The sequence below is a fragment of the Tupaia chinensis genome, unplaced genomic scaffold, assembly GCF_000334495.1.
Source record: "Tupaia chinensis unplaced genomic scaffold, TupChi_1.0 Scaffold000619_1, whole genome shotgun sequence".
Classification (NCBI taxonomy): Eukaryota; Metazoa; Chordata; class Mammalia; order Scandentia; family Tupaiidae; genus Tupaia; species Tupaia belangeri.
This window is the reverse complement of record NW_006160139.1, coordinates 880,740-896,372: the sequence shown is the minus strand read 5'-3', so window position 1 is coordinate 896,372 and position 15,633 is coordinate 880,740. Positions and strand designations below refer to the sequence as shown.

Genomic DNA, 15,633 nt, shown 5'->3' with positions numbered 1-15,633 from the left:
ACGAGTAGGCCCAGGGGCCACGCGCAGGCGTAGGCCTGGCGGCCACGCGCAGGCCCAACAGCCACGCGCATGCTCAGCGGCCACGCGCAAGCACAGGCCCAGCGGCCACATGCAGCCCCGGTGGCCACGCGCTGTCCCGGTGGCCATGGGTAGGCGCAGGCTCAGCCGCCACGCGCATGCCCGATGCCTGGAGCCCACACACCAGCCCCGGAGAGGCAGCTGAACACGGAGCAGAGCCCCGGCCGCACAGGCCCCTTTTTTTTTAATTTCAAGAAAACAGTTTTAGGTTTTTTGTTTTCTCAAACTTTGTTTTTTTAACTTAATTTACATTCATTCCCTAAGCATTGTCACAGCATAAAAATGTGATTTTCCATCCAGAATATACTGTATAGTGGCTTAATCATGCATGTTATCATCACAAATTTTTCCATTCTTAGTTTAATTTATACACACACACACACACACACACACACACACACATTTTTTTTTTTTTTAAATAAATAATTCTCTTTTTTCGGAGAGTTTTGTTTTGTTTTGTTTTGTTTTGTTTTTGCTATATGGCGCCTGTGCTTGCCAGAAAGACAAAGAGAGACAGAGAGAAAGCGAGAAATCACCTCTAGGGGGATGACCACGCCGCAATCCCTTCTCCTCCATTCTCCTCTCAGGATCTTGGGCACATGCACCTGGCATTAGGTAAGCCACCGGGTCCGGGACTTGAACCACGGTCGACCACATGAGAGTGCAGCGACATAGCCATTACGCTAACTGCTGGTCCCATTTTTTTAACCCCTATTTCTGACTCACTGTCCTTTCCCAACCTCTTCTCACATTATCTGGTGTCTATAATTGTCTTCCATTCCTTTTCACCCCACATTGTACTGACCATACAATTTCTTAAATAATCTAACTACTTTCAATAGCAAGTTCACTTGGTAATTTCAAGAAAACTGTTTTAACTTAAAGAAATGCTAAGAAACTTTGCTTAAAACTTAAAGCCAGGGAACAGGTTAGGATTCTGTTCAAATGGTAGGTTCATAAACCTATTGAAATCTCAAGACAGGACACAAATCCTAAAACCAGACAACAAAGCCTAGAAGAAAAGCAGCAATGTTTTAGTCAAAAGTCATAAAATTCTTCTTCACCAGTTCAGTCTCATGTACTTTATCTCCTGCTGTGGTTCAATCTTCCCAATTAAATTCTGGGATATAATATTCAACTCCAGACCTGTCCCTATGATTAAGTTGGCCGTTTTCTTAGTTTCTGAACTTTTATTTCTTTGTGTCTGTATTTAATTTTCCTGGTATAGCACTCCCTTCAGAACTTCTTGGAGATCTGGTCTGGTGCTGGTAAATTCTGTCAGGTTTTGTTTATCTGAGAATGTTCTTGTCTTTTCTTCCCACGTGAAGGATAATCTTGCCGGGTACAGTATTCTTGATTGAAATTGCTTTTCCCTTAACACTTTGAATATATTTTCCCATTCTTTCCTCGCTTGCATTGTTTCCAGTGAGAGATCTGCTCTTAGTCTGATGAGATATCATTTGTAGGTAACTTGATGTTTTTCTCTTGCCTATCTTAGTATCTTGTCTTTGTGGTTTTGGTCAACCTGGCTATAATATGTCTTAGAGAAGATCTTCTTGTGTTGATTCTATTTGGGGTCCTCTGTATTTATTGGGATTAGATCTTTGAGTGCCTCTCCAGGTTTGGAAAGTTTCCTTGCAGGATTTCATGGAATAGATTATCAATGCCCTTATGAGTCTCTTCGCTTTCTGGGATGCCAATTATCCGGATGTTTGGACGTTTGATGGTATCTAGTATTTCTTGTATATTATTCTCATTTTTGGGGGCCATTTTCTCATTCTTCATGGTGGATTTTACTGGGCCAGCAATTTTCTCTTCTACGTCTGCGATTCTATCTTCTGTATGATCTAATCTGCTTTTAATACTTTCAAGGGAGATTTTGACTTCCTGTATTAGAGCCTTCACCTCTAACAGGTCCATTTCATTCTTTTTTAAAGTGTGTATTTCCTCTTTTAGATCTTGCAAGAATTTCCTCACCTCCTGGAACTCATCAGCTCCTTTCTCCTTTCTCTTCCACAGTTCATTGTCTCTTCTCTTCCATCTCTGTTAGCTTCGCCATTATGAATATTCTAAATTCTTTATCAGACATTTCCATAATTTCCATTGAACTGTCTGTGGATGAAGAGGAGTTACTCTTTTCCCTTGGAGGAGAGGTATTTTCTTGCTTTCTAATATTTCTTGTGGTCCAGCTGTGATTTCTAGTCATCTGATGGATGGTGTCTTTCTTCCTGATTCTTGACGTTCAATCTGAACGTTCAGGAGCGAGCAGAAAGAGGAATCTCTTTCCCATTCTGTTGTGATTGCTTTGTGCAGCACATTCAGTAGATATTGAGGAATATGTTAACCCTAATAGTATTTGGATGTTTGGCTATAGTTCCCTTAGATCCGTCTAGAAACACAGTAATGGATATTGAGGAGCGGAGAGATGAGATAAAAGAAAAAGAAAAGGAAAAATAGAAAAACAACAATAACAAAGAAACAGAAATAAAAAGAAGGAAAAAACAAAAATAATTTTTTTTTTAAAAAAGCACAAAATAGAATACCGTGTGGCGCGTAAGCGCTCCACATGAAATCACTAGTTCTCAGAAGGAGACACCTTTTCATTTATTGACTGGCTTTTCACGATTATTCTTTTATGAGTTGCCTGTTCATTTCCGCTACCTTTTTGAAAATGAGGTCTTTTGTCTGTTTCTTAGATTTATAGGCATTCTTTTTATATTCTGGATACCAGCACTTAGTCAGTTATGTGGGTTACAAATATGTGAGTTGCACATTTCCCAAGGACTGTTTTTGTACTTTATAGTGCCTTTTACTTTATAGACAGAAATTTTAAACTTTAAAAAATAGGGAAGTTTATCTGTCTTTTCTTTCTTTACAGTTTTTTGTTTGTTTGTTTGTTTTTTAAGGTCTTAGTCAAGCGATTCTTCCTTACCCCAAGGTCATAAACATTTCTCCTAAAGTTTCTTCTAATAGATTTAAGATGTAGTGTTCTCCCCCCATCAAAAATCCTTACCTATACATGGTGTAAGATTCAGCACTACTTCAGCAGCTGGTGTGAATCCCACGCCCCTACTTCTTGTCTTCCATTGATGCAGTGAGACCTTTGTCACATAGCAAGTTCCTACATACAGAGGTTTGTCCCTTGAATTCCTGTCCTTAAAATTTTGGTCCTAGGTTTATCAGAACCAAATCTTTACTGATCTTACTTATACTGCAACTGAACCTGAGTGGTTTTACCAGCAAGTTTTAGCAGTCTTTCAGGGTATACATCTTAGGAAAACTGTAAAGATAATTGAAAAAGAAAAGAAGTTACTCAGTTTATTTTGTGATTCTAATGTAGCCTTTCTACCAAAACTGGGTAGGGATAGTACAAGAAAGAAAAATAATGGGTCAGCCTCTATTTGAATGTAAATGTAAACATCCTAAATTAACTAGTAATAGCACTGAAGCCAGCAATGTTTCGTAAAATAACTGATTCAGAGTGTACAAGGCAGTAGTAACAGCACGGTTGATTAAGTGCGGCTCAAATGAAACTGGATTCCACGTGGCTGACCAGTATTTTGAGTCCCAGTCCTTGCAGCTTGGAAAAAAAACATGCCGAGTGTGTCCAGAGTCCAGATAGGATGGAGAATTAGATGAAAAAAGATAGCCTTTACCCTGCATACATAGTCTAGCATAAAAAAAAAAATCAGAGCATGAAAGAATTTAATTTATGAAAAGTCATTCATCAAATTTCTGCTGTAGCGTCACCTTGAAGGGACATTCCATAGACCCTGGACTACCTCCTGCCATGTATTCCCAGGAAATACTGTTCGATTTCTGTCCAGGCTGCAGACAACATGAACTGTGGGCTTCATCTGATTATTCAAACATTGTTGCTTCCTGAAAAAAAGCATCATTCCCTGGTAGACTCTTACAACATGATCTTGAACTACTCAAGTTACTCAGACAGGTTGACCCTAGAAAGACAAAAGCTGACTGTCCTATCATCAATGGGGAATAACACCTTTGTTTGTTGAAATTTCAACACAATTTTATAACACAAATCCAAAATTTTTCTAATCTACAGAAGAAGTTAATATTCTTGGGTTTATGCAATAACCAGATTGAAGAAATTAGTGGACTTTCTACTCTGAGATCCCTCTCCTTGTCCTTCTGTTGGGAAAAAAACAGAATTAGAAAAATCTCAAATCTGGAGAACCTAAAGAGCTTGGATGTCTTGGATCTTCATGGAAATCGGATTACCAGAATAGAAAATGTCATTCATTTGTGCAACTTAAGAGTTCTAAACCTTGCTAGGAATCTTCTAAGTCATGTTGGTAATAATTGATGGTCTTGACTCACTAACTGAACTTACCTGTGACACAATCAAATCCCTGAATGGGGCCACGAAGAACTCAAATATAGATGGCTGGTGATGGGCTAATCCTGGCTCCTGGCAAGACAGAGGAGCAGGAAGGTGAAGTCTGGGCAGAGGGTCTTTAGTGGTTGAAATCCCTTCTCCCCTTTTTTTTAAGAGAGAGATTTTTGTTTGTAGGCCATGTGCGCTTGCCAGAGAGAAAGCAAGAAGTAACACACACACACACACACACACACACACACACACACACCCGGGAGGGAATGGCCATGCTGCAGTCCCTTCTCCATTCTTCTGTTGGGATTTTTGGGGACCCTCGCACATGCGCCTGACATGAGTTTTTAAGGCACCAGGTCCGGGACTTGAACCCCAGCTGACTGCATGCAAGTTTAGCAATGTAACCATTATACTATCTGCTGGCCCCTAATTTTGTCTATTTCCATGCATTCCATTGATTGTTTTTCTTATGTCCAAGGAGGGAGGCGCTGCATCCCAGGTGCTGGAGTTTCTCCTGTGGCGATTTGCTGGGCTTGAAGAGTGAGACTCTAAAGACCACTTTGTAGGGAGCAAAGTAGTTGCATTGCCATGGAGCTGGCTAATCGAGACTGAGGAGCGGTCGTTATTCACACCGTCATGATCTGGCTTCATTTGAGAAAGCCAGTAGATTAATCTGAGAAGGATTAAAAATATTGTGTGCAACTTTCCATGACTGCATTTTGCCAGAGGGTTAAATAAAGAGCATCTATCTGCTGCCATAGTGTTTCTTAAAAATCTGACCCTTCCAAGATCCTGCCGGTAGTACTGAAATCCAGACTCCTTGCTGTGAATGTTAATGCCAGGATCCTGCCACAGCTTTTAGTCCATTGAATTGTCCTTCTAAGGGCTCAGAGTAGGAGAGGGACATGTTTTCCAAAGAGCACCTTTCAGGTGCACATAAACTTTCTCTAGACTTTTCTGTTAATAAACAAGAGCCTCGCAACATTGAACACAAAGATAATCAATAAATTGTTGACTATAATGTCATGTGAATTAAATAAAAGCACTTTTGATGCTAAATCAGTACTGCATTGTATATTTCCTATAGAAGGTATTGAGATATAGGCTGTCATAGAAACAGGAATGTCACCAGCAAAGTAGTTGAGACAAATGCAGGGCAACACCGATAGGGAGGGCACTGGATTGATTAGGATCCACCCCACATTGCGACCCTGACAAAAACGTCAGGTCTGAAGTGGACATTCATGTGGTCCTTGGACAGGGGAAGAAGTCAGTAAACTAAGCACTCTACTGATGCTGGAGCTATCCTTGGACAGGGGAAGAAGTCAGTAAACTAATAACTCTACCTGATGCTGGAGCTGTTTTCTCTAGGGCGAGTGTTTTCCTTGAAGTTGGTATTCCTGTCCCTGATATGAAGATACTCCTATCTTAGAAATGTAATGGAAGACTTTATAAGAAGCCTAAGAGCAGATTCTGTAGTCTGGAATGAGAGTTACGTTAACTCGGCTTTCCTTAAGCATTTCATTGAAAGTCTGGTTAAAATTTAAGTAGTTTTCCTTAATTCTAAGCAACAATCTAGACCCTTTGAAGTTACGGCCCAAGAGCACCAGGCAAATAAAGAAATCCCATGTTTTTAGTCCTACTTTATAATTCACTTGCCCTAGAATCTTGCAAAATTTAGTCAGTTTCTGTACACCTCTAAACATTGGTTTGAATTATATTTTTTGCATAAATGTTATGGAAAATATAATAGATGATATAATGGGGGTCAGAATATAAAGGCAACTTCTCCCTAGTTGGAATTTTGGTGCTTATCTAAATTTAATAGACTCACTCCTCACCACAGTCGGGAGGTCTCCTTTTGTTCACATCCACGAGGTTTCAAATTGTTTTTATTATTTATTGCCAATTTTTTTTAATTGGCACTGGTCGGGATTCGTGAGCATAGTAGGTTCATTGTTTACTGGTCCAGTCTCTGAATGGACACCAGCTGAATTACTTTTATTGTGTGTTCTTACTTTTTCTAGGCACCTTTTGAAAATGAACAAGAGCAGCTCTGATTTGGAGAAAGTGAGCCAGAGCTCTGCAGATAGCCTCAGTCCGTCCTTCAGGGGTGTCCACGTCAGCTTTACCACCGGCTCCACAGACAGCCTGGCCTCAGACTCCAGGACCTGCAGCGATGGAGGTAACAGACTTGCCCTGGGCCAGGGCTTACATTCTCCAGAACCGGAAACTGGTCCTGGGTTGATTGCCAAGATCTGGAAGGGCTAAGCAGGGCCTACTGCCTTGGTCTTACCTTTTCCATGATGCAGAGTCTACACGGGGGCAATTGCCGTCATTCCCTGTTGGGTATATCACAAGCCACCTCATGCATATTGCCCTCTGCATTTGTAAGTACCCTGGCATAGCATCATATAGAAAGACTCCTGATCCCATAACAAGTAGGCCATCTTATATATAAAGTCTGTTTTCCATTTCCATTCTCAAGACTAATTCTAAGGTATTAGATGCAGCCAACTGCAGGTTTTCTGTCTATCTGTCCTTAATGCATGTATATGTGCACTTGTACTTACTCACTTTGACACAGCGAGTGTTTCCATAAATGTTTGTTGAGTAAAGCATGGGAGCATCTGTAGACCATCATCTATCCCACCTTCTGGATTAAGCTCTAGCCATAACATAAGGATGTGTCTTGAATAGGCCTTCTTTTTTTGGGGGGGGAAATGTTTTTGCTATAGGGCACATGCTCTTGGGGGAGATGTTTTTGCTATAGGGCACATGCTTGCTACAGAAAGACAGAGAGCAACAGAAAGCGAGAAATCACCCCCCAGGGGGGATGGCCATGCCGCAATCCCTTCTCCTCCATTCTCCTCTCGGGATCTTGGCACGCACGCACCCACGCCCGGCATGAGTTTAAGCCACTGGGTCCGGGACTCAAACCACAGTCGACTGTGTGAAGGCTCAGCACTGTAGCCATCACACCATCTGCTGGTCCTGAATAGGCCTGTTTCTAGAAAGGAACTCATGTTCTCCTGCAATTGTGGCCTGGATGGGAAGGATTGAAGTACACAGGTACATGCCTGCCTTTGTTCTGAGCTGGTGACGTCTGGGAGTGGTGTCTCACCTCAGTTCCTTCTCCTCCATCTCTCCCTCCTTTTGGAAGTTTGAGCATGCACACATATGTGCCTGGCATGTTTCTCAAGCCACCAGGGCCAGGACTCAAGCCATGAGGTCAACCAGGTGGGATCCAGCCGTCTTAAACTCCAGGTCACAGGCTGACTCAGCATGAATATATTTATATGGTTATTTCTTTATCACAAGTCAGTTCTTTGATAGAAATGCACTTAAAAGACTGGCTTCACAGCTCCATGGTTAAGGGAACCAGATCCCACATGGCTAACTGTAGTTCAAATCCTGACCCCAGTAGCTCGAAAATCAGCCAGGTGCTTGGGCACATTCAAAATCCTGATGGGAAGGAGGAACAGACGGAGGAGAACTGTGGTATGGCCACACCCAGGGGAGGGTGCTTGGGCAAAATCCTGATGGGAAGGAGGAACAGACGGAAGAGAATTGTGGTATGGCCACACCCCAGTGGAGGGTGCTTGGTCTCTCTCTCTCTCTGTCTCTCTGTCTCTCTGTTTTTCTCTTTCTCTGGTGAGTGCATATACCTTTGGCAATAAAAAAAGAAAGAAAAACCAGTGAGAACTTTGGATTTCCAGATCGATAAGGTGTGCGCCTGCTCATGGACTTCAACCCTTGGAGCACTGGTTCCCTCGGCTGCCCCTGTGTATGACTCAGAACCCCACTGTGAAACTGGCAGGAGACCAAACACACTCTCTATTTCCTTCTTCCGTGAGCAAGAGAGACGGCGCGAGTAGGAGAGAGCAAGCGCACGCCGCACGGTCAGTGCCACCACCCACCCCAGATGTCACCAGCTCAGGACAGACGGACGTGTACCTGGCGTGCTCAAGGAGCTCTCTGCACTTGAACTGGCTACCTTTCCATGTGGGAGTCTCTCACAGAAAAATGGTTTTTTACCCCTTGTAACCATCCGACACCCCCCCTTCCTTTTTATTTTTTAGAGGGAGATTTTTGCTATAGGGCATGTGTACTCACCAGAGAAACAGACAAAAGCAAAAACATCAGCCGCCAGGGCATGGGGGATGAGCACACCACAGTCCCTTCTTCTCCATCCTCCTCTTGGGATCTTTGGCACATGTGCACATGCAACCAGCGTGAGATTTTAGCTGCTTGGTCCAGGATTTGAGCCATGGTTGACTACGTGGGAGTCCGGTGACATAACCATTATGCCATCTGCTGTCCCCTCCCCTTTTTTAACATCTCTTAAGCATTATTCTGGAGAATACACAGAGCCACTGGTCCTGTACTCGGAAAAATCCCTCCTTCAGTCTGTCACCATGAACCAAGGCAGCTTGCGTTAGATCTCTTATTGAACTGTGAATTACCTTTCAGTCCATGAGTCCCTACTCCTCTCTATTTTGTAACTGAGGTACTGACCCATCCTAGCTTTTGTTACTATTTGGCATGTGGGACTGAAGCAGAAATGGCGGCTATGAGTGGAAAAGAATGAGTTCAAACTGAAGTTCTTTGTAACTAAGATGCAGTGTTGACCTCTCTGATATTACGTAGTAAGTCAAAAGATACCACTGGCGGTCAAGCCACGGCAGTGCAGGTGCTGCTCCGCAGTGCTAGAGCCACGTGGAAGACCAGGAGTTTAGACCCTGGGTTGACTGAGCATACTGGCTGGCCAAAGCATGCACACCTCTGGTCCTGACTGGGGAGAGCCCCACATGGTAAGACCTTGTCAGAAGCGGCTTGCTGGCTGCCAGCCTGCTTTTCTCTCTTCCCCTCACTCTCACACATGGAAGAGAGAAGCTTTTAAAAAGATAACATTAGGCTGCTACATTTATTTTTTCAATAAGAATTCACCAGTGGGGACCAGCAGACTGCATTGCAGTTACATCACTGGATTCCCACATAGCCAACCACGGTTGGAGTCCCAGACCTAGTGGCTTAAAACTCATGCCTGTTGCGTGTGTGTGTGTGTGTGTGTGTGTGTGTGTGTGTGTGTCCAAGATCCTGCAAGGAGAATGGAGGAGGGGTTAGCCATTCCCCCTGGGGAGTGATTTCTCATTTTCCCTCTCACTGTCTTTGTCTCTGTCTCTCTCTCTGGTGAATACATGTGCCCAAAGACAAAAACCTCTAAAAAGAAAACAAAACAAGAAAGAATTTACTATTGGAAATGATCCATTTTGTTGACTTCCTTGCATCCATAGTATAGACTGTCCTGAGCGAGTGGGGAAAATCTCCCCAGGGGCCTATCATAATGTAATTCCTATAAACTTCTTGGAAATTTTTCAGGGCTAATGTAAAAATTAGTGATCTACTATGGGGATGTGCACTCACTGGAAAGACAGAGAGATAGAAAGCAAATCACCCCTGGGAGGATGGCCACACCACAGTCCCTTGTCCTCTATTCTCCTCTTGGGATTTTGGGCATACATACACACATGCCTAGCGTGAGTGTCAAGCCACCAGGCCCAGGACGCAAGCTGCAGTCAGCCACGTGTGAGTCCAGCACCTTAACCATTACACCACCTGCTGGCCCCAAACGTTTTGAACTTTAAAAGAGAAATGTCACTGAAATCTATAACTTCGTTATATTTTTAAGAGAGGAATTAAGCTAAGTCTCGTGGTAACAAAATGTCATTTTATATCAAGATTAATTCCACCTCTTTATACTTGATTCCAACTCATAGTCCTCCCTGCAAATCTGTTACCCCATTTGTCGATGTGGCAGCTCAGTCGAACAGCAAGTCGCTGGGAGGAGAATCTGTCTAAGCAGTCGTTGGTGTACGTTTGGCTTGGGAGGGACAGACTGCATGTGTCAGGACAGACCACCCAGGCTGCCAGATATAAGTTTCTTTGCAGTAAATGAGTAGATGGATGGAAAAGGTGAATGCTTGGCTAAATGGCCATCAGAAGACTCTGGGACCAGCAGTTATCATAATAGCCATGTAGTCGACTGTGGTTCGCGTCCCAGACCCGGTGGCTTAAACTCATGCCGGGTGCATGTGCGTGCATGCCCAAGATCCTGAGAGGAGAATGGAGAAGGGATTGCGGCGTGGCCATTCCCCCTGGTGGGTGATTTCTCACTTTCTGTCTCTCTGTCTCTTTCTGTCTTTCTGGCGAGCACACGCGCCCTATAGCAAAAACCTCTCCAAAAAAAAAAAAAAAAAGAAGACTCTTGGGCTTTGAGTGGTTAGTTTAAATTATGCAAACCTGGTTTCACATCATTTTTTCTTTTTTTGGTTACCGTTAAAATTCAATTCAGGGAGTCCAGCGCAGAAGCCTGAGATGCTAAGATGATGTGTCCTGCAGGCTGGGACTGTACGGGTAGCCTAGATTCGATTCCCAATTGAACCCAAGGCCAGGTGTGGCAGCATGCGTCTGTGATCCCAGCAACTCAGGGAGGCCGAGGGTGGAGGACTGCAAGCTTAAGGCCGGCCTGGGCAACACGGTGGGGCTGTCTAAAAAAGAGCCAGGAATGGGCCCAGCTCCCCTGACACTGGCTGTAACATGCCACTCCGTAATGCTGGAGCAGCGTAGGCCAGGACTGGGATCTCGGGTTGACCAGGTGGCCAGCGCAGCCCTGTAACACTGGGGGGACAAGAGTGGTGTAAAACCCTGTAAAGGGGGTCTCTCTCTCTCTCTCTCTCTCTCTTTCTCTCTCTCAACTTACAAAAGACAGAGGAGAGGGCCAGCAGGTAGCATAGTGGTTAAGGCGGTCCTAAAAAAGAAATACAAAGTCCTCTACCTAAATATTATACATCTTCTGACTATTCACTGGGCTCCTTAGAGGATTTGATTTTAATCCATGGGTTTAGTCTAGTTTATTACAGTGGTATTTCTCTCTAGCACGGTGTGTACCCCACTCCCCCACACTCCCATGGAGACAGACTGAGTTGTGGGTTCTGTTCCTGGAGATCCGATACTGAAGGATGAAAGAGCTATTCTAAAGGAGAAGATGGCATTTCTGCAATCTTCGGAAGTGGCCTAATCCACAGTCTCGCTGAAGCGAAACTTCATTTTAGTTTAAACCATTCCCTTTAAACCGAATTTCAAATATGTTATTACTATTGATTGTTGGAAAAGCCATAACATACTTATTTTATGCAAAAATGCATCATGACTTTTCTGACAAGCTAATACTTTAATCAAATTAGTACGTGTCTGTGGTAAAAATTCAAACAGTGGAGAAAGGCAGAAGAGAAAAGTCAATTTTCTGACGCATCCCAGCACCCGCCACCATTTTATTTTTTAAAAGAGATATTTTTGCTACAGGGCACATGCACTTGCCAGGGAGACAGAAAGCGAGAAATCACCCCCCAGGGTGGGTGACCGCATGGCTACCCCTTCTCCCCCATGCTCCTTTCTGGGTCTTGGACACTCATGCACCTGCGCCTGGCGTGACTTTCAAGCTGCCGGGTCCAGGACTCGAACTGCAGTCAACTATGTGGGAGTCCAGCAACAACCATTATACCATCTGCTCCTCCCCCCCACCACTTTTAACATTTTTATCTGTGTCATCTGAGAAATTCTTAATCTATTAACATCTCGAGTTTGATAAAATTCAGTTCTACACATTTTTATACTGTATGTATCTTGAGAACTTTTTTTTTCAATTTATTTATTTCTCCTGCAAGTGGGAGAAACAGAGAGTACACCCCCAACAGAGTCTTGATGCCACAGCCTACCAGGTCAGCCTGCCCAGGATCATGGGCATGCGGGTGCCCGGCATATTCAGGGAGTCTCAGGATGTGAACCCAGAACTTCCCGAGGTAGCTCAGCCTCATGGCATCAATGTTTTCCACTGCACCATCTGGTCTTCTTAAGCTCTTTTACATGAGAACTTCTAGGTCTATCTCATTTTTTAGATTCACTTCATATTTTTTCCGTTGTTAAACCCTTCTCTTACCGTTGCATATTTAGATTGTTTTCATTAGATGACCATAAGGTCCTGTGATATACAGGATTGGCATGATTTGGTGAGCACATCTGCAAGATGACTTCCTAGGAGAAGTAGAATTCATGTGTCAACTGTAAATGTAGTTAAAGTAGAATTAATGTGTCCATGTATTTATGTAGTTAAAATAGATGTTATCAAACCATTTAGAGAAGGCTACGTTGCCCTCCCACCCACAGCACGTGACATGCTTTGAACTAAGTTTTCATTTTGCCGACTGGGAAGAAAACCCTGAATGTTCACGTCCCCACAGGAGCTTGAGGGGTCCCACTCTGGAGTCACCCTTGAGCTGTCGGCCTAGCACCCAGGGTCCCCAGAGTCTGTGTCCCAGGCCGACGCGGGGCCTCTCTTGCACGCACATCATCACGTTGAGGTCTGGACTGTTGTTTCCTGGGATGTAGGTGGTCTGGAGAGACGCCTCACAAACGCCACCTTGCTTCTCCACTTAGAAAATGCCAGTAGCACACTTCTGGTCACAGGCCCTGTTTATCTTCTTGAAAAAAGCAAACGTTCCTTCAGAAGGAGTGCTTTTTTTCTTTATTTATTTTTCCCTATTTTTTTTGGAGAGGTTTTTGCTATAGGGTGCATGCGCTCGCCAGACAGAGAGAGACAGAGAGACAGAACGTGAGAAATCACCCCCCAGGGGGGATGGTCACGCCACAATCCCTTCTCCTCCATTCTCCTCTCGGGATCTTGGGCACACACGCACACGCGCCCGGCATGAGTTTTAAGCCACCAGGTCTGGGACCCGAATCGCGGTCGACTACATGGGAGTCCAGCGACATAGCCATTTAGCTAACTGCTGGTCCCTATTTTTCCCCTTTTTAAAGATTTAATGTCAAGCCTTTTCTGATTTTGGAACCTAACAAGAAGTTGAGTTGTTTTCCTTTGGAGGAAAACATTTTGTGTGGAGATGGAGCATCACTCTGCTCCGGCCTCATATCCTCCGGTCAGGAAGCTTCCAGGAGGCGGGCAGAACCTGCATGGGGCCACTCCCTATGCGACATTGGCCAGGTGCCTGTGCAGATGGCTCTCAAGTTGTCACCTCTAACACGAGAGGACTGAACTAGGCCACAGGGCACAAACAAGGTCTCTCCATCTGCTTTGCTCCCTGTGCCTTGTGTTTAGTAGGTAGTCAAGAAATACTAGATGACAGGGAAGTCTGTGGTGTAGCCGTTCCCAGCCGCGGAATCGACAGCAGCCCCCCTTGCCCTTGGCAGTACATTCCAGAACCCCCAGTGGACGCCTGAAACCGAGGGTAGTGCTGAGCCCTGTGTGCTGTGTTTTCAATCTGATAACCAAAGCAGCTACAAAGTGGCTGATGGATGGCAGTGAGCACAGCGCAGATCTGCCGGACAAAGGGCTGATTCACATCCCGGACTGTACAAAGTGGGGCAGCCTGAGATTTAATCACATCGCTGAGAACGGCACACAATTCGAGACATGAATTATTTATTTCTGGGATTTCACTTAAAATTTTCAGACCATGGGTCACTGTTGGTAACTGAAACTGGATAGTGGAACTATGGATAAGGAGGGCCTACTACTCTGTTATCTTTATTGAAAAATCAGTCTGGAGACCAGCAGATGGCCTAGTGGTTACATCACTGGAATGTAGTGGTTAAAGCCCTGGCTAACCACGGTTCAAGTCCTGGACCCAGGACTTACAGCAGGCACATATGCATGCATGCCCAAGATCCCGGGAAAACAGAGAAAGGGTAATTCCTCACTTTCCCTCTCTCTCTCTCTGTCTCTCTCCAGTGAGCACATGTGCTCTAAAGCAAAAATCTCCAAAATGAAAAAGATCTATAGAATACTCCAAGATTTTTGAACAAAAGAAACTTCATTTGCTCTACCCTAATCACAGTTGGGAAATAGACGAATGCAAAAACTGGGAGCTGGGGGGCACTTGGTGAAGACCTTCCCTTTGGCCTCCACATCTGCTGCAGCCCAGCTGCTGTCGGACAGCAGAGCTGTGCACAGAGGGAGCCGAAAGGCCATTCATACAGCTCAAAACAGGACTGAGCACTTCCTCTCAGTTCAGCTCTCGTTTTGCCTGTAGAGAACAATAAAAGTACCTATTAAAATCTAGCCAGAGCCGGGGCCTCTGTAAATAGGGAAACCTCACGATAACACATCTGAACTTTTGGCTTGCCCTGTGCGTAGGAGTGAAGCTCCTTTCCCAGCCATGGAGATCCTGGTCGCTCTTCTCTGCTTTCTGAATAGAATGACCAAATGTACTTTCCCCTTGACTTTTTCTGAAGTTCGTTTTACTCATGAGGAGAGAGCTTACTGTGCGCACATGCAGGAGGAACAGAGCCCTCAGCCAGGTCTCTCCGTGCCACAGCCCTCCCTGACCCTTCAGCTCAGCCAGGACCTTGAGTGCACATCTGCACATCCAGTGTGTTCAAGCTTACCCAGGGACCCAGACTGCAGCCAGCCATGCTGTTTCCTGCACTGCAGTTTAACTTGCTACTGAGTGAACGGGGGTCCCGTGGTCTTTTTAAGATACCACCCAGTGGGGCCAGCATGATGGGTAAGGTGGCCAGATCTCACATGGCCGACTGCATAGTAAAACCTTGGACTTGCTTGAGAAACAAACCAGACTTGTGTTGGTGCATGCCAAAATCCTGAAAGGGGGGGACCAACAGTTGGCGTAATGGCTGTGTCGCTGGACTGCCATGTAGTCGACCGCAGTTTGCGTCCCAGACCTGGTGGCTTGAAACTCACACTGGGTGCATGTTCGTGCGTGCCCAACATCCTGAGAGGAAAATAGAGGAGAAGGGATTGCGGCGTGGCCATCCCCCCTGGGGGGTGATTTCTCACTTTCTGTCTTTCTGTCTCTCTGTTTTTCTAGCGAGTGCACGTGCCCTATAGCAAAAAACTCTCAAAAAAAAAAAGTTAAAAAAAGTTAAAAAAAATCCTGAAAGGAGGGAAAACCGGAGAAGGTATTGCAGCATGACCAGTCCCCATGGGGAGTGCTTCCTCACTTGCCTTCTCTCCTTGTCTGTCTCTGGTAAGCGTGTATGCCCTGTGACAAAACTTTAAAAAAGAAAGAAAATAGCACCCAGTGCCCCGTACGTGATACGTGGTGTACGCCGGAAGCACTGCTCGGAAGCACTGCTCTGAACAGGTGCGTGGTGTACGCCGGAAG

General features: G+C 44.7%; 1 protein-coding gene across 1 annotated transcript in view; it reads left to right on the top strand.

The window, feature by feature from the left end:
- PRAG1 (PEAK1 related, kinase-activating pseudokinase 1) overlaps positions 1-15,633 on the top strand; it is a gene marked incomplete in the record, with an annotated part of 65,237 nt that overhangs the window by 33,159 nt on the left and 16,445 nt on the right. The window contains 1 exon segment of the mRNA XM_027775956.1: positions 6,460-6,617. Within this exon segment, the coding sequence (XP_027631757.1) occupies positions 6,460-6,617 (158 nt within the window).